The following is a 20,148-nucleotide window of genomic DNA, read 5'->3' as shown; positions in this document are numbered from 1 at the left end:
AACTTGTTTACTTTTTTTTCTGTTTCTCTCCGCTTCGTTAGTACCCAATTTCCGATGGCGATGATACACAGTGGTTATCACTGAATGGTAAAGATTGTTTTAATTTATCAGTTGGTAGTAAAAGTGAAAATACATTGTATTCTGTATAAAACAATGATTTAAGTTAATTCAACTACTATTCTGGACAAAGAAAGATAACTCCAATTGAAAATTTCTTGCCTATTGCACAATACTGTGCAATTGAAGATTTTTTGCTATTCAACAAAACTGCAATTAAAAATTTCTTGCTATTGCACAATACTGTACAATTGAAGATTTCTTGCTATTGCTGAATACTGTGCAATTCAAAATTTCTTGCTATTGCAAAATACTTAATATAATAATTTTCAATCCTGATTTGGACCATAATCAACCAGATGCTCCGCAGGGCGTAGCTTTATACGACCGCAGAGGTTGAACCCTGAATGGTTGGGGCAAGTATGGACACAACATTCAAGCTGGATTCCGCTCTAAATTTGGATTGTGATTAAATAGTTGACACAGCATAGGTTTCTGACACAGAATGAATGTATTCAAATGAACTTAAATTTTTTGTTTTCTCTTAGAGCAATTCACTATGCTGTTGAATATTAATCCTCTCAAAAAAATGTTTGAAGAAATTTCAAATGAGAAAAATTGAACCCAATTTTTTAATCACATCCCCCTTTCCCTTATTCCAAAACTAATTTCAATTAAAATATTCTAATGGAGTTTGCAACAATAACTACTCATTTAAATACATCATAAAATATTAAGATGTAAAAAAAACTGCTTGTTATCACTGAATGCTAAAGATTATTTAAATTTATCAGTTGGTAGTAAAAAGTGAATATACATTGTATATTGTATATAACAAAGATTTAAGTTGATTCTGGACAAAGAAAGATAACTCCAATTAAAAAAAAAATCTTGCAGATATTTCTTGCTTACTATACTGGACAAAGAAAGATAACTCTTAATTAAAAAAAAAATTGCTATTTCACAATATAGTGAAATTAGATATTTCTTGCCATTGCACAATACTGTGCAATAGAAAAGACTTGCTATTGCACAATACTTTATATAATATTTTTAGATCCTGATTTGGACCAACTTGAAAACTGGACCCATAATCAAAAATCTAAGTACATGTTTAGATTCAGCATATCAAAGAGGCCCAAGAATTTAATTTTTGTTAAAATCAAACTTAGTTTAATTTTGGACCCTTTGCACTTTAATTTAGACCAATTTTAAAACTGGACCAAAAATTAAGAATCTACATACACAGTTAGATTTGGCATATCAAAGAACCCCAATTATTTAATTTTTGATGAAATCAAACAATGTTTAATTTTGGACCTCAATTTGGGCCAACTTGAAAACTGGGCCAATAATCAAAAATCTAGTACATTTTTAGATTCAGCATATCAAACAACCCAAAGGTTTCAATTTTTGTTAAAATCAAACTAAGTTTAATTTTGGACCCTTTGGACCTTAATGTAGACCAATTTGAAAACGGGACCAAAAATTAAGAATCTACATACACAGTTAGATTCGGCATATTAAAGAACCCCAATTATTCAATTTTGATGAAATCAAACAAAATTTAATTTTGGACCCTTTGGGCCCCTTTTTCCTTAACTATTGGGACCAAAACTCCCAAAATCAATACCAACCTTCCTTTAATAGTCATAAACCTTTTGTTAAAATTTCATAGATTTCTATTTACTTATACTTACGCTATGGTGCGAAAACCAAGAAAAATGCTTATTTGGGTCCCTTTTTGGCCCCTAATTCCTAAACTGTTGGGACCGAAACTCCCAAAATCAATACCAACCTTCCTTTTGTGGTCATAAACATTGTGTTTAAATTTCATTGATTTCTATTTACTTTAACTAAAGTTATTGTGTGAAAACCAAGAATAATGCTTATTTGGGCCCTTTTTTGGCCCCTAATTCCTAAACTGTTGAAACCAAAACTCCCAAAATCAATCCCAACCTTTCTTTTGTGGTCATAAACCTTGTGTCAAAATTTCATAGATTTCTATTAACTTAAACTAAAGTTATAGTGCGAAAACCAAGAAAATGCTTATTTGGGCCCTTTTTGGCCCTTAATTCCTAAAATGTTGGGACCAAAACTCCCAAAATCAATACCAGCCTTCCTTTTATGGTCATAAACCTTGTGTTAAAATTTCATAGATTTCTATTCACTTTTACTAAAGTTAGAGTGCGAAAACTAAAAGTATTCGGACGACGACGACGACGACGACGACGACGACGCCAACGTGATAGCAATATACGACGAAAATTTTTTCAAAATTTGCGGTCGTATAAAAATCTGAGTACATGTTTAGAATCAGCATATCAACGAAGCCCAAAAAATCATTTTTTTGTGAAAATCAAACTTTAGTTTAATTTTGGACCCTAATGTAGACCAATTTGAAAACGGGACCAAAAATTAAGAATCTACATAGTCAGATTCGGCATATCAAAGAACCCCAATTATTCAATTTTTGATGAAATCAAACAAAGTTTAATTTTAGACCCCGATTTGGATCAACTTGAAAACTGGGTCAATAATAAACTAGAGGCTCTAAAGAGCCTGTGTCGCTCACCTTGGTCTATGTGAATATTCAACAAAGGACACAGATGGATTCATGACAAAATTGTGTTTTTGGTGACGTCTTTTTAGATCTTACTTTACTGAACATTCTTGTTGTGTACAATTATCCCTATCTATAATGATAGGTTTCAGTGGAAAATGTTAGTAAAAATTTACAAATTTTGTGAAAATTGTTAAAAATTGACAGTAAAGGGCAATAACTCCTTAGGGGGTAAATCGACAATTTTGGTCATGTTGACTTATTTGTAAATCTGACTTTGCTGAACATTTTTGCAGTTTACAGTTTATCTCTATCTATAATAATATTAAAGATAATAACCAAAAACTAAAATTTCCTTAAAATTACCAATTCAGGGGCAGCAACCCAACAACGCATTGTCCGATTCATCTGAAAATTTCAGGGCAGATAGATCTTGAACTGATAAACAATTTAACTCCATGTCAGATTTGCTCTAAATGCTATGTTTTTTTTAGTTATAAGCCAAAAACTGCGTTTTACCCCTATGTTCTATTTTTAGCCATGGTGGCCATCTTGGTTGGTTGGCCGGGTCACGCCACACATTTTTTAAACTAGATACCCCAATGATGATTGTGGCCAAGTTTGGTTTAGTTTGGCCCAGTAGTTTCAGAGGAGAAGATTTTTGTAAAAGTTAACGATGCCGGACGCCCTGTGGGCCAGGTGAGCTAAAAATCTAAGTACAGTTTTAGATTCAGCATATCAAAAAATCCCAAGGATTCAATTTTTGTCAAAATCAAACTAAGTTTAATTTTGGACCCTTTGGACCTTCATGTAGACCAATTTAAAAACGGGACCAAAAATTAAGAATCTACATAGACAGTCAGATTCGGCATATCAAAGAACCCAATTATTCAATTTTTGATGAAATCAAACAAAGTTTAGTTTTGAACCCTTTGGGCCCCTTATTCCCAAACTGTTGGGACCAAAACTCCCAAAATCAATCCCATCCTTCCTTTTATGGTCATAAACCTTGTTTAAATTTCATAGATTTCTATTTACTTATATTAAAGTTATAGTGCGAAAATCAAACGATGACATCAAAGTCATACCAATATACGACCAAAATTTTTTCAATTAAAAACTTAACTTTGAGACCGAACCATGAAAATGAGGTCAAGGTCAGGTGACGCCTGCCAGCTGGGCATGTTCAACTTACAATCATCCCATACACCAAATATACTACACAGCTACTTTTGCCTAGGTACAATTTCTGTACTAAAAAATGCAGTACTGGAAATTTACTTCTAATATTTAGTACTTTTTTTTAACTATTGTAAAATTTAAGTACTTGATTTGTACTAAATATTTTGGTACAGAAATAATACAATATTCCATGTTTGAAAATCATAACTTTAAGAGATTTGAAATGGAAAAACTTTCAAAATGATGAAAATGTAACGGTAGTAACCAAAAATATGTAGTACCTAAATTTCAAATGCAAATAAAGTACTGTAAAATATAGGTACCTAAATATTACAATAATTTTAGAGTAACAAAATAGTACTGAATATTAAAAGTAGATTTCCAGTACTACAAATTTTAAGTACAGAAATAGTACCAAAACTAAAGTAGCTGTGTAGACCTATTGCTTATAGTATCAGAGATATGGACTTGACCATCAAATCTTAATCCTAGTCACTGATCCATGAAATGAGGTCGAAGTCAAGTATCCTAGTCACTGATCCATGAAATGAGGTCGAAGTCAAGTAAAAACTGACTGACGGTCGGGCATGAGGACCTTACAAGGTACGCATGTACCAAATATAGTTATCCTCTTACTGATGATAAGAGAAATAGACATTGAAAAACAATCTTCACTTTTCAAGTAGTCACTGAACCGTGAAAATGAGGTCGAAGACAATAGACATATGACAGACAGAAACTTCGTAACATAAGGCATCTAAATATACAATGTATGAAGGATCTAGGTCTACCACCTTCTAAAATAAAATAAAAAAGCTTTAAGTATGCATACAAGCCTATAGAAAATTTGTATATTGTAGAACATTTAATTTCATGGTTTACCTATACCTATGAAATCCATAGTAAGTGGTATCCAATGAATTATAAATAATCCACAGTATATAATAAGGCCAAAAAAAAAAATAGGTGTGTTTCCGGTCGCCCGACCGACCTTAATTTTTTGGCGCCGACCCTAACTTTTTTTCCCCTGAAAAAAAAAATAAAAAAAAATCCGGATTTTTTTCGTTTTTTTCCGGAAACGGTTTTTGTTTAGTATAGCCTTTGAATGGCATCTTTTAAACGTTTGATTTCAAATAAAATTTTAATACAGTAAGCATTTGTGTGATACAGATTGAAGTCAAACAACGGCATGGCTTCTGCTATGGCCATCAGTCAATAAAAATCGATGAGTGTCCACACAGGAACGAGAAAAAAGTATAATAGCCCCATTTTCTAATTCTACCACCTTTATTGATATATTCAATCAGTATCATGACTTTGGATTAAAGAACAATGAATTTACTGTGACTGGAAAAAACCATGAAATATCTCCCACATTGACAGTTGGGGAAGTTGTGTGCAGCTTTTTAATGTGAGGGACTTTAAATTCAAGTGTGTTGTTCCAGAATCTGACACTTTTGAACAATGAACTGATGAAAATAACCTGAAAGAATGGGGCATGCAACAGGAAACACACCTATTTTTTTTTTTGGCCTAAGGCCTTTTCCTCCCCCCAAAAAAACAGTTTACAATTTCTAAACAAAACCTGTTGGGCTGTTACACCATTATCCCAGCTTAAAGGTAGAGGACATGCTAATCCCCTACATTCTACATGTGCCTGCCTCAAGTCATGAGCTTACAAATTAGTGATTTTCATTTTTAGAGGCCGTAGCCTGATCTTTTACAGTTGACTACACAAAAGGTTTTGCTCTTGTATAATGCTGTAAGGAGACTTAAATCCGAATCATTTATGACTCTATTGGATAGTTGGGCCATTGGTTATCATACCACAACTCCTTATTTTTTATTAGCAGATTCCGTTGATTTCTGGGGAAATCAGAAATATAATTCCTTGTATTTTTGCCATTAGAAAACAAGACAGACAAGGGTAAAACTGAATCTCTGATACAGCAGGGCATACGAAAATTGAAGTTTGTTTAACTCATGATTATCCTTATTCTCTCCCAGTATTTTTTTAATGCTCAACTAATCTTGGTGTATCCTCATATATTTTTTGGACACGTAACTAAACACATGACTAGTTTACTTTATTTTTTATTGTCTTTAGAAAAAGAAGCCAAGGATCTTTCCTCCTAAATGTTTTCTTCTGGCCTCTTCATGGTCCATGATTCCTCCTGAGGTTGTTAGTACCAAAAATCTACAACACAAAATCATTAAATTCATAATCAAGCAGCCAAATTTGAATTCATTCATTTCGGTAATAATTTTTTCTTTAAGGATGTACTTTAATAGGTGAGGTTTTGGAATAAGTGTAAAATATTCTTACTCCTTGGTGTTTCAATACAATACAAGGTAAAATATTTTGCCCCATAACACCTATTTTTTTTTAACACAAGACATAATAGTTCATAAAAGGTCATTTGACAAAATTTAATCAGATTTTTGATTTTCCTTCTTTTAATATGAGACCCAAATAATACCAATGCAAATATAAGGTAAAAGTCTGAGTCAGCCTTTTCCCACCATATTTTACAAATCAAATATATTGAAAAGGAGCTCCATGATCTATAAATATGTTTAGCTTATTTTGATCCTTAAGTAATACTCTTCCAGCTTAAAGTATCAATTTTGAATTCTTGATTTATTAAATTTTACCTTAGATCACCTAAGTAAGTCATAAGATAGAAGTTAAGTTAAGTTATCATTCAATTAAAATGTTAACAGTGACCAGAGAGGTTATCATAAACAGAAAATAGAAGATCACACTATGGCTAAAAGACAAAAGATCTAACAAATTATGGGACAACTATTGTCTTAACTCTACAATAACACAAGAAAATCTTGTTGACAAAAAAAGCTAAGATTCACTCACTGTAGATTAATTTGACTATATTTCCTCTAGTATATTAAATCATTTATCAAATTGTAACCTAGTCAAGTCATGATAGTCAAAATAAACTGACAATTTTTCAGATAAATTTCCAGTCAAGGTTCTGTCTATGGAAGGGGAGTTAACTCTTTTTGCTTTATTTTTGTCCATATCAAATACATTGAACTTCACCATGTTCTCAAGAGATATCTTGATAAAGTGGAAAAAATCATTTCAAATTTTGTCTAAAATTACCGATTTCTGTCCTTTCCAAGACAAATAATTATATAAGTTGTAATTGTTTAACCTAATTTCATAAATTGTGGAAATCAATGACCCAAGACTATCAGCTAAACCCATACTATATTTGAAAGATCATTGTACTGATTTTTTTTTTAAAGATAACAATATATATATTGTCTTTCAATCACTTACCCAAACTGTCTTGAAGGCAACAGATTTGTGGTCCACTTCTCCATGTCTCTCATGGCAATGTCAAACCTTGGACTGATTACACCACACTAGAAAACAAAGAAACAACAATAAATACAGCTGTATTGTCTACTTATGTCTTGTTTGAATATATAAGAAATCATATCCCAGTTCTGTGGTGTTTTTATACCCCATTTATGGGCAATATGTTTTGTGGTCTGTGCGTGCGTACAGCTTCAGGTTCAAGTTTTTGATCAAGGTAGTTACTGATGATGTTGAAGTCCAATCAACTCGAAACTTAGTACACATGTTCCCTTTGATATGATCCTTCTAATTTTAATGCCAAATTTAGATTTCCCCCCATTTTCATGTTCCATTAAACAAAGAAAATGATAGTGCAGATGGAGCATCTGTGTACTGGTGACACATTCTTGTTTTTTTTTAAATTTATTTAGTATCATTTGTTAGCACAAAGAGCTCATCATGACATGAATATACTAATCTTCATACAATGTATCAGAATAGGAAAACTAATTGTTAGAGACCAGAGTGCCATTTTACTTTACAAGTAAAAAGTAAATAGCAAAGAGATCTCTATTTTAATGTTCCATTCAATGCGACGATATAAGCACTAAAGTTCTTATACCGCTATTAGTGAATGGGCGTAACATTATACAATTCAAATCTTGAGAAATAGTAGATTTCAGAAGGGAATATGGCCTCATATAAAATTTCATTTATTTGGTATTGCATGCCACCTGACCCACTGAAATTCTTGCTGCCCAAGTAATTTCGTTTAGGTTTCAGAAACTATTTTTAGGGGGTATTAAAACAACTGGAAATTATAACAGAATTTGATCACATCTGCAGTTTATTCCCGACTTTACCCATTTCAAATCACGATCTTAAAAGTTCTTGCTGTGCACTGTAATGGGAACAAACATTTAAATAACGCAGAAATTGATGGAATAGAAAAAATCAGCCAAATGAAAAGTCAAAGAGGCCTATGCTGCTATATATGCTTTGGATAAGTGAACATTTTAAAAATAAAATTTTCATCTATTCTTTGGAAGAAACATTCTGAAAGTACTTTTAGCTCTTACATTTGGTAAATCCAGTATATGTTTCTATATGTTCTAGTTACCATGATATGTACATTTGTACATGTGTTAGTATAAACAATTTTAAGAGAAACATAAAATTTAAAAGAATTGTACATCTCTATTCCTTGTATTCTTTCAAAATTTTCATGATTAGATTTTCCCCTAGTCCCTTTTTTTCAGAGACAGATCATGGATACTGTAGACTTTTAATTATATTAAAAATTCACAAAAGAGTTAGGATGACACAAATGCCATTCTGCTGAAAACAGGTAGTATTCAAATCTTTTAAAGCACAAAACCCCAAAAAGGATAAAGAAACAGGAAAAGTACTAGTAAGCTCCTTGTTCATACATGTAGCACAGACACTAATTCCAAGAAAGCTTAATATCTTTCCTGTCAGATTGTGACATGATCTGGTCATGAATTCACTTATCTACAGACAAATACTGGATTAAGAAAATGAATTGTAAGAGACCAGAGTGCCATTTTACTCTACAAGTAAAAAGTAAATAGCAAAGAGATCTCTATTTTTATGTTCCATTCAATGCGACGATATAAGCACTAAAGTTCTTATACCGCTATTAGTGAATGGGTCTTGTCTGAAGATACAATTCAGTTCATGTAATTCTATATCACTAAAACATCTTGAGAACTAACTGGTAAATTTCAGAGGGAAATAAGGCCTAAAATAAAATTTCATTTGTTGGCGATGCTGTCAGACCCACTGAAAAACTTTGCGAGGCCCAAATATTTTCATTTCAGTTTCAGAAATCATTTTTATTTGTATTAATATAAAACATATTTAAATTGTGTCCCAGAATTTGATTCCTTATATTTTTAATATCTTATTAAAAGGTTAAGGTATTCCCTAGTCCATACAATTTAGCTTTGGTTTTAAGACAGTTACCTTAGACTTTTAATTATATAAAAAAATAGCATCTATATCAATTCAAATGGAGATTTAAAAATTCCCTTAAAAAATTTACATTTTAGGATGACACAAATGCCCTTCTGCTGATTTTTTTTCCAAATGCGATACCCTATAAAGTCAGCACAGTGATATTGTTGTCTTTTTCAAAACTATCTCTACCGTTTTTTATTGGGAAAAATTGATATTTTTATTGAAATTGGGAAATTTGTATATTTTATTCTAAACACATCTGGGTTTTTTTGCTGACCTTTGCTGTCTTTTTTTCACTGTTTTTTTTTATGTATTTTTTGTTTGTCAGACATTTTCAACCTGAAAGGTACTTTTCAGAGAGGGGAAAGAAACCAAAGCAATGATGGTACTTAATGCATTGAAAACTACATGTTTTACAAACACCATGATTTTTCTGATAAGAAAATCAGATCTCAAAAGTGCTTTCTAATATCAAAATAATAACATGAATACGATATTTACAAACATTACTACCAATGCCATCACCTTTTGGGGAAAATGTAAAAAAATTTGGGAGGAATTTTAAGCCATTTTTTTTTGGTAATTGAGAATTTCTCTAAGGGGAAAAGGCTGAATTTCGACTGTCATTTACGGGAAACAATATAACTGCAGCAAAAAGGAAAACTTTAAAGCGATCTCTAAGTTCATAGCACTGCCACCAGTTTCAATAAAAATATACCTCTATATCTTTACCTATCACAAAGTACATGATCTTATCAGAATTTACTGATCTACCAACAATGTATAGAAAATTAGGAAAATAAATTGTTCAAGACCAGAGTGCCATTTTACTTTACAAATAAAAAGTAAATAGCAAAGAGATATCTTTTTTTCTGTTCCATTCAATGCGACGATATAAGCACTAAATTTCTTATACCGCTATTAGTGAATGGGTCTTATAATAAGATTTCAAATCATATAATTTTATAACAGTAAGAAGAATGTGTCCATTGTACACAGTTACCCACCACACACTTTCATTTTCTATGTGGACAGTAAAATTGGGTTAAAACTGCAATAGTGCAATTTGAAATTAAAATCATACAGATCATATGTGTACTAATATAAGTTTCAATTTGATTGCACTTCAATGTCACCAAATACTACCTTCACCAAAAACATATTGCCCCTAGGTGGGGCATTAAAAGTACACATTCATTTCTTTTGGATTAAAGCTTAACCCTTCAAGTACACGTAGATAAATCATATTAATATTTGTTCCCAATAACTTTATTAATTCATAGTGTGTTAATTTACAGTTTTTGATTGAGTTAAGACTTCCAATAGGGCCACACTTAAAAATATTTTTGTTTGTCCAAACCCTACCCAAAGGTTGAGACAGTGGGTAGGTAGGTAGGCATTTTCTTTCTTTTTTCAAAAACAAAGAAATTGAAGTATCAGATGTTTATTAGTCTTCATGCCTATTTGAAAAAAAAAAAACTTCTTCAAATCAGGACAATAAAAGAATTTGAGTAGGCAGCTTTTTCTGGGTAGGTAGTGTTTGGGCAAACAAACCTATTATTTATTATGGCCTTGATATTTTATCGTGTGTTTTTCTATGTTTTAATGTTATATTATTGTCTCAGTAAAAGGGAGACGGTTTGGTACCATTAAAACATTTGATACCGCTGCAAATGTTTGCACCAGTCCTTAGTCAGGAGTCTGATGTACAGTAGTTGTTGTTTGTTTATGTAGTTTATAAATGTTTCTCGTTTTTTTATATAGATTAGACTGTTGGTTTTCCCATTTGAATGGTTTTACACTTATAATGTTGGGGCTCTTTATAGCTTGTTGTTTGGTTCGAGCCAAGGCTCTATGTTGAAGACCATTCCTTGACCTATAATATTTTATTTTCTTATTTTAATAAATTGTTATTTGGAGAGTTGTCTCATCTGCACTCATAACCACATCTTCCTATACCTATAATCTATTTTTTTTATTTTAAATTTCATACAACTTTAAGTACCAGTCTTATAATATTTTATTGTATCAAGTAATATACATAATATTTGATTTGTGGTTGATTCAGTGTCAGCTGCAAATACATAATTAAATTGAGAATGGAAATGGGGAATGTTTGAAAGAGACAACAACCCGACCAAAGAGCAGAAAACAGCCACAAAAACAACAAGAAAAGCATACATAATTTTTCCTATATAAGCATATAAAAGCAATGGAAACATTAATTAGAAATTTAAATTTAAGACTTATTTTACATACTTTATTTAATCTTCCTGTTAAATTGACAACAATCTTGCCATTTCTGTGGTCATCTACAATCTCAAACTCTCCAATGTAACCTGAAATAAAAATCTTTTTTTAAACAAGGTTTTTAAGTTGTTGGTACAGGTTTAACAGAGAAATGACATAGTTTCATATAAAAAAAATTTTGTTAACTTAATATAAAGATCACCTCCTTATTTCATTTTTGGGGGCTTATTAAATTGTACTCTCAAACAAATTATACATCTAACTTGCATAAAACATTCTTTCTTTTGATTCTCTGCTTTAAATGAAATAACGTTATACAAGTTTGAGGTTTTGTTTGTGGCAAGACCATTTCATTCAACAGTGCCTCTACCAAGTCAGGATAGTCAATCAACCAATTGTTCTGATGAGAATCATTGACAAAACCCCTTCCCCTTAAAAGTAGCCAGAATAAATAGTCATGATTCTTACATTAAAAGTTTAGTATATTTTGTTTTCTTATCTGGTAAATTAATGTGTTTTTACTTCATATTTATTTTGTTAATTATTTACATTAAAATATAAGGTTGCATAAATTGAAATTGTAGGGAAACATGTTTAATGTTCGTTTTGCAGGTTCTATAATTAGAAATAACTAGAGGCTCTAAAGAGCCTGTGTCGCTCACCTTGGTCTATGTGAATATTAAACAAAGGAAGCAGATTGAAAATTGACTACAAAGGTCAATAACTCCTACAGGGGTCAATTGACCATTTCGTTCATGTTGACTTATTTGTAGATCTTACTTTGCTGAACATTATTGCTGTTTACAGTTTACCTATATCTATAATAATATTCAATATAAAACAGCAAAATTTCCTTAAAATTACCAATTCAGGGGCCGCAACACAAAAACAGGTTGTCCAATTCATCTGAAAATTTCAGGGCAGATAGATCTTGACCTGATTAACAATTTTACTTCATGTCAGATTTTCTCTAAATTATTTGGTTTTTGAGTTATAAGCCAAAAACTGCATTTTACCCCTATGTTCTATTTTTAGCCGTGGCGGCCATCTTGGTTTGATGGCCAGGTCACCGGACACATTTTTTAAACAAGAAACCCCAAAGATGATTGTGGCCAAGTTTGGATCAATTTGGCACAGCAGTTTCAGAGAAGAAGATTTTAGTAAAAGATATATAAAATTTACGAAAAATGGTTAAAAATTGACTTTAAAGGGCAATAACTCCTAAAGAGGTCAACTGACCATTTTGGTCATGTTGACTTATTTGTAAATCTGACCTTGCTGAACATTATTGCTGTTTACAGTTTACCTATATCTATAATAATATTCAATATAATAACCAAAAACAGCAAAATTTCCTTAAAATTACTAATTCAGGGGCCGCAACCCAAAAACAGGTTGTCCAATTCATCTGAAAATTTCAGGGCAGATAGATCTTCACCTGATTAACAATTTTACCCCAATGTCAGATTTGCTCTAAATGCTTTGGTTTTTGAGTTATAAGCCAAAAACTGCATTTTACCCCTATGTTCTATTTATAGCCATGGCGGTCATCTTGGTCAGTTGGCGGGGTCACCGGACACAATTTTTAAACTAGATACCCCAATGATGATTGTGGCCAAGTTTCAAATAATTTGGCCCAGCAGTTTCAGAGGAGAAGATTTTTCTAAAAGATTACTAAGATTTACGAAAAATGGTTAAAAATTGACTATAAAGGGCAATAACTCCTAAAGTGGTCAACTGATCATTTTGGTCATGTTGACTTATTTGTAGATCTTACTTTGCTGAACATTATTGCTTTTTACAGTTTATCTCTATCTGAAATAATATTCAAGATAATAACCAAAAACAACAAAATTTCCTTGAAATTACCAATTCAGGGGCAGCAACCTAACAACGGAATGTCAGATTCATCTGAAAATTTCAGGGCAGATAGATCTTAACCTGATTAACAATATTATCCCATGTCAGATTTGCCCTAAATGCTTTGGTTTTTGAGTTATAAGCCAAAAACTGCATTTTACCCCTATGTTCTATTTATAGCCATGGCGGCCATCTTGGTTAGTTGGCGGGGTCACCGGACACAATTTTTAAACTAGATACCCCAATGATGATTGTGGCCAAGTTTGGTTAAATTTGGCCCAGTAGTTTCAGAGGAGAAGATTTTTGTAAAAGTTAACGCAGGACGACGACGGACGCCGGACGCCAAGTGATGAGAAAAGCTCACTTGGCCCTTCGGGCCAGGTGAGCTAAAAAGTGTTTTTGAGGTTTAATGCAGTCAATTCCTTTTAAGTGTCAGCAGTGCTTTGTATATGTCTTTTTGTCTGTAAGAAGATTCCTGGTTGATCTTCCCAATTTGTCACCAGAAGTTATTTAGAAAGCTGTGATTGTTTAAGCTGCTCGTTGAATTCTATTGGAATATCTCCACAAGGAAGTTTGAGTTCAATATATATATACATTGACTGTTGTAGTGAAATGTTTACTAGCAGATATTTCTAGTTCAGACTAACAATATTTCATATTTACCATGCTTCATCATTACTGTTAAAAATTTGATGATGACTTTTGATGAAGGTCTGATCAACACCTGCCTCTTTCCTCTTCTCTCGGCGGCTGCAATAGACCTCAAGGCATCTGCCAATACATTCATACGCACCATCTTGAGCTGAAAATAAAGAGACTATTCAGTTAGAAATAATTGTTTTAAAGCATTTTCAGATGCTATGCTTTCTTCTCTTATTTTGGTTCATTTGTAATATCCTGATAATTCAAGCCACAACCTTGATCTTAATATAAGCACTTGCTGCTTGTTTCTGAATCCTAATTGTTAACATCAATCTTGGGGGCAAGTAATTTGGTTGCTTTTAATAAACCTTATATCTATTCCCAGCTGACCCGAGAATCTGTTCCTCTTGAACTATTGATGTCATGATATTTTGTATTATAACCTCAAAAATTTTACGGGAACCTGGGTGGTCTAGATAGGGCAGAAAAATAGCAAAAATTGGTGTATTGGAATCACTGAAGCATGATACACCTTATGACTAATTGTCCGCCATTACTGGACCTCACACAGGTTCCCATAAAATTCTGATGCCAAAATACAAAATAAAATTCTGACGCCAAAATACAAAATAAGACACCATAATGGAAAAGTGATTGTTGTACAGCGTCAATAGTTCGAGCTGCAGATTCTGGGGTCAGCCCAGATTAGGTGTATTGGTGCAGCCCCCCTTCTTTAGCAGTGTTTTCCATAAGAACCGGCCGCCGGCCAAATTGACCGGTTCAAGCAATTATTTGGCCGGTTCAATCGTCATCAGTCTAAAAAATTTGGGTGCATATTTTACTTATACGACTATTTTACATTTCATAACTTTATTGATCTTTATTATGATCTTCAATATATTCTTGAAGTTTTATTTACGTTTGAGAGTTCCGGTTTGTATTTCTATCGGAACACACGGCCGTTATCCATCGAAAGAGAAACTCCCGAGAGATATCGAGTATTTATGCAAGTCATGCCATGTCAAGGTCGTTAAAAACTTTCGTTTGTTGTTGAAGATGAAACGTTCCATTACAGATTTTTTCCCCTCAAAGCGACACAAAGGTGTGGATTTTTATGATAATACAATTTATAAAGTTTGCATGCATTGTTTTTCAATTTGTTCTGTTGTGTTTATAAACGGATACTTTAAATCGCGAATGAATCGATGACATAGCAGTGTTCCAGCTAGGTCGTTTCAGAGGGCGCGGCGCCCACCCTTTTTTTCAGTTGCGCCCGTGCCCTTGTTGACGATTTCGGGGCGTCCTGTCCTTTTAGAGATCGATTGTGTTTGATTTCATTTCCTTGTTGACCCTATAATTAATATCGATTTTCATCATTAATCAAGGTAATTAATACCTGCAAGTTAAATTGACAACCTACTGACTTCACTTGACAGCTTGTGTGTCTAACAAACTGTTAATTAACATTTATTACCTGAGCTTTAGGTCATAAATTATCCGCGAATTTGAAGCGTTTGTAAATATATTTTCTCAGTTATTTCCCCCTTGTTTAGCTTCAATCAAATTTATTATCCTTCAAATGTTATTTACTATTAAAAATTGAAATAAACATGAATTTAATAAGAAATTGCATAAAGGAGGGGCATTAAGATAAAGATGTAAATTAAAACTCTAATTTTGAAATAAAGAAAAAATGTGAATGTTACTTCTTGTGATCATTAACATTTGGCTTCATACTTAAACATTTAAGTAAATATTTTTTATCCTTTTTTATGGTTATTTTCATTATGAATTATTGCCAATGGGGCCAATACATGTATATGTAGGAATCATTCCAATGCACTCAAAAACAATGTGTGATATATATGAAGAGATGAAAAGTGTGACTTAATTTCAGATCCAATTTTGTTTGTTTAAGTTATGCATGGATGACTTGAAAAAGTTTTTTGTTTCAACTGCATGTTTATTTTTGGATTTGACCAATAAAAATCATGTGAGTATATATAATTTAAGCCTTTAAAGATTTAGACATTATCATAACAAATCAATACAGAATAAAAAATAAGATGAAACAACATGTGATGTAGTTTTATCAGAAAGACAACACAAAATGTATTTTGAATTTAAAGGTTCTATATTTTTATAAATGAAGTAACTGTTGTAAACAGTATTTAATCAAAGAACGATGCAATTTAGCAATTACATATATTGAAAACAACTGGTACATGTATGATGTTTATAATTTATATAAATATTTTTTTGAAACACACTCCATTAGCCGCATCATTTAATTTTTCTTTATTCAGGATTGATTAGTTGTATTTACTATTATATGTTTCAGGCAATGACTGTGTTGACATTAATGGCAATGCAATAGATGAATCACCCTCCCCTACAAGTAGCTGCTATGATAAAGATCAGCATAGTGAAGAAAAAGAACCTGAGTCAGGATCTTCAACAGAAACGGCAACACACCATACTAGTAGTTCTGTTAATGAACAGTCTCAATCTTCAAAAGATTATATCTCAATGCCAAATGAAAAGAGTTATGGTCCGTGGAATTTTAAACAATGCAAAACAAACGTAGAAGATTTATTTGAGAACAAAGCAGTACATTCCTTTTTTACATGTAAAGATGCTGACTGTTCAACTATTCATACTGATTCCCAGATCTTCAAAAAATTTAAACACTCCTGGCTTAACAGTAAAAATTGGTGGCTCTGTTTTGTTGAAAATGATGGCATGTTTTGTTTGGTTTGCAAAAAGCATCAGATGAAGCACCCACAAAACCAACGCAGTGTATTTGCCTCTACACCAAGTGTAAGATTCAAAATCGATTCTCTAAATACTCATGTGCAAAGTAAATTACATATTGCTGCTTTACAAAATGAGTTATTACAACAAGTTTCAGTATTCCATCAAGAAGTTATTAAGAAAACAGAAGTGAATAACACTGTTTTAAACCAAGTATTTTCTTCAGCATATTTCTTAATGAAAGAATTTGTAGCAAATAAAAAACTACTTCCACTCTTGCAGTTTATTGAAAAAATCTTTGAGGTTGAACATTTAAAGTTCTTTCAACACAGATCAGCAAGGTCACAAACTGAGATTTTTCGAACTCTGGGGGATGTGATGAAAGAAATAATGTTAGAGAATGTACGAAAGTCTAATGCGTTTGGATTGATGACAGATGAAGTGGCAGACATTTCTGTGAAAGAAAATTTAGTAACTTTTATACAGTACTACAGCTTTAAAGATGAAGAAACTAAAACAAACTTTTTGTCCTGTAAAGATATTCTTGAGAAACACAATGCTGCTAATGCTGAGACAATAACTGGTCTGTTGCTTGAAGAACTTGAATCAGACAAGTTAGATGTTTCAAAACTTACAGGTTTCTCCTCTGATGGAGCTTCTGTGATGGTTGGTAAAAGAACAGGTGTCGCTACACGTCTCAGAGAAAAAAATCCATGTCTAATAAACATCCACTGTGTATGCCACAAGCTTGCCCTTTCTTGTGCTGATTCTAACGAGTCCATCAGTTTTATCAAGAATATGGAAATTATTCTTCGTCAACTTTGGCAACTCTTTGAAAATTCACCAAAGAAAATGGCCATTTACTTAAAAACTCAGAAGGAATTGAAAAATATTATCATGGGGGATAAGGCCCAAAAAGTTGTAAGCAAAAGATTAAAGAAGGCATGTAGGACAAGATGGCTTAGTCTTGAATCATCAGTCAAAGCTGTATTTTCAGAGTATGAAGTTATTCTTCATACATTAAGTAAGTTAGAAAAAGATGACGCAGCAGCATGTGGACTTTTAAAAAAGATGAAAGGTCTTAAGTTTCTTGGAGCAATATACATTTTAAATGACATTTTGCCAATACTAGCTGATTTATCAAGACTATTTCAGAAAGACTCTTTAAACTTTTCTGTGATATGCCCAGCAATTAACATGACAAAGGACAAGCTGAAACAACTAATTGAGGAAGATAAACCTATTGAAAGTTTAAGAAATGATATAGATTCTTTCACAAATATGTGTGCAGAAATAAACTTGACAAAGAAAGATTCTGATGAACTAACATCTCTTTTCAAAAAGTATGTCGATGCATTAATCAAAAACATTGATAGACGATTTGAAGATTGTGGAGAAGTCTTATCGTCTTTTGCAATTTTTGACCCAACACTTCTACCAAAAACTGATGAAACAGGATTTAAAGAGTATGGAGAAGATTCGATCAAAGTGTTGGGAGAACATTTCTATCAAGATGATGAAGAAGAAAAGAAAAATCAGAAAGCTGAAAAACTACTGACAGAATGGCAAGGATTGAAATATCAGATCAATGACAATTTGAAAAAGATCATGCCTCAAGATGTGAAAGATGGAAAATCCAAAATTACAGCCACTGAATGGCTTTTAAACCAACTAGTCAGAAACAAATCATTTTGCAACTTCTATCCTAGTATAGTTTTTATAGCAGAAGTTGCATTGGCACTTCCAGTGTCCAATGCATGGCCTGAGAGAGGGGCTAGTGCATTAAAAAATGTAAAGACAAAACAAAGAAACAGACTAACCAGCCACATGCTAGACTCAATTCTTCATGTGTGCATAAACGGCCCACCTGTAGAGTCATTAGAAGGTGAAGCTCTTATCAAACGAGCAGTAACAACCTGGACTGGTGCAAAAAATCGAAGACGATTACCAGCAAACAGAGCTCCTACATCTAAAGTACAAGAAAACACCATGACTTGTAAAGCACCTGTACTCGAAGATGCAAGTGTTCAGACAGAGACACCGACAGAAATTGTCACTATTGAAACTGAAGTCAGACAGACATTGAATGAAGTTCGAAATGCCATGAAAATCCTAGAACTTGATGAAATGGATAATCTCTCCGAAGATGATTGTTCCTCTTCTGATGATTTAGATTAATAAATTTGATAGTCTGAATTTTACCCACCATGTTGTGTTGACTTGTCTCAGTATATTTGGTTATACGAGTTCTAAAAACAAGAAGATTTTCATTCTATTTTTATTTGTATTTCTATTACAACTTAAATATATCATGACAAAATGACAAAATTATTACAAAACAAAAGCTAAAAAGACATGATAATATAGAATATAGTGTGCATCCTATCTATAATTAAATAAAAATAAATAAAATTGCTGTATCCAATAATCCAAGAACAGTATTCTTAATTTTGTCAACGTTCATGACGTTTAAATTATAGTAGTATTCAAAGTCTTAAAATTGTGCAGACAAAATTTTTTAGAAAAAAATTCTGCTAATAATATGCCCATTTAACAAGCATGAAATATTGTCTTAAAATTCGTCAGATGCCAGGATTTTGAATCTAGATTTCAAAAATTTTTTGGGGGGGCAAGCCCCCCCGGACCCCCCCTATTATCCGGTGACCGCCTACTTATTCATTTTGGCCTGTTAGGCCAAAATGAATGGAAAACCCTGCTTTAGGCCAGTTAGTGCCCACCCGGGGGCACCCCCCTTATAAGTTACAAATTCTGATTCCACCACTGCATGTACTTGTATTGTCCTTTCAAAACAGAGAGCAGTGTTGGTCATTCTTTTTACTATAGTTTGGTAAATAAACGACTTTCAACAAGAGGGTTGCACGACAAAAGGCAGGAAATACATATTTTGAAAGACTGCTTGTAATACTTGGGTTCACAATGTGAAAAGAGATTACAGTTTGAAATAATTATATCTGTTGCAGACCCAAAATCGTAGCCAATCTTAACATATTTATAGAAGCTGTCGGTTTATTTTATACCCAAGAAAAATACTTGACAGGAAAGTTTGAACCGGTTACAAGTGCGATTGGAAACAAGGTCAGTGACGTTTCTATAATAATTCAACAGTTTTGTCATAGTACATTTAATACTTAAAAGAGTGTCGACTCTGTATCCATCAGTTATTCAATTTATTTAACATAATTAAATAATCTGATCGCAACAGATCTCAGTACGTTGATTTGAGATGGACATGTCAAAGAACCAGATTGATTTTCCAATCATATGTTGTAAAGCAGTGGAAAATTATCGTCTATTTTAATAGCTATTGGTTCACTTAATCATTTAAAAGCCTTTTAATCGTTCAAATATTTTTCATAAGCTAGGATGATTACAGATAATTTTAAACACAAATAATTTGGCATGTACCGTTGAAATTAGCGGAAATAAAGGAAGAAAACAGTGAAAGGAATTGTGGGTAAAACAGGTGCTCGTCTTAGTCTTGAAAACGTTTTTCGTTACATTGATTTTATTGAAT

General features: G+C 32.5%; 2 protein-coding genes across 3 annotated transcripts in view; one reads left to right on the top strand and one right to left on the bottom strand.

The window, feature by feature from the left end:
• Positions 1–5,880: 5,880 nt before the first annotated feature.
• LOC134724734 (small ribosomal subunit protein uS8A) lies at positions 5,881–20,109 on the bottom strand. 2 transcript variants are annotated; one of them, XM_063587935.1, is made up of 5 exons: positions 20,040–20,109; positions 13,881–14,019; positions 11,367–11,446; positions 7,107–7,192; positions 5,881–5,999 (listed from the first exon to the last, which is right to left on the bottom strand). In XM_063587935.1, exons 2-5 carry the CDS (start codon positions 14,011–14,013, stop codon positions 5,906–5,908), a joined length of 393 nt encoding a protein of 130 aa, XP_063444005.1. In that variant the 5' UTR covers positions 14,014–14,019; positions 20,040–20,109; the 3' UTR covers positions 5,881–5,905. The 2 variants fall into 2 exon arrangements, with proteins under 2 accessions (XP_063444005.1, XP_063444004.1); XM_063587934.1 differs by having other exon boundaries at positions 20,006–20,063.
• LOC134724732 (uncharacterized) overlaps positions 19,610–20,148 on the top strand; it is a 30,266-nt gene continuing 29,727 nt past the window's right edge. Inside the window, exon 1 of the mRNA XM_063587930.1 lies at positions 19,610–19,709. The gene's annotated coding sequence lies outside the window, so the exon portion shown is untranslated. The remainder of the gene's footprint in view (positions 19,710–20,148) is intronic.

The sequence above is a fragment of the Mytilus trossulus genome, chromosome 7 (genome assembly GCF_036588685.1).
Source record: "Mytilus trossulus isolate FHL-02 chromosome 7, PNRI_Mtr1.1.1.hap1, whole genome shotgun sequence".
Taxonomy (NCBI): domain Eukaryota; kingdom Metazoa; phylum Mollusca; class Bivalvia; order Mytilida; family Mytilidae; genus Mytilus; species Mytilus trossulus.
The sequence above is the reverse complement of the archived record's forward strand: the minus strand, read 5'-3'. Positions and strand labels throughout refer to the sequence as shown.

What these genes read in the sequence shown, in the direction of transcription:
- LOC134724734 (XM_063587934.1), bottom strand. Translation starts at nt 20,035, where the DNA reads ATGCCAAATTATTTGTGTTTAAAATTATCT. An exon ending in ATTTGTGTTTAAAATTATCT is followed by an intron (nt 14,020 to 20,005) that starts GTAATCATCCTA and finishes CTTTATTTTCAG; the next exon opens with CTCAAGATGGTGCGTATGAA. An exon ending in TAACAGGAAGATTAAATAAA is followed by an intron (nt 7,193 to 11,366) that starts GTATGTAAAATA and finishes TTTGTTTTCTAG; the next exon opens with TGTGGTGTAATCAGTCCAAG.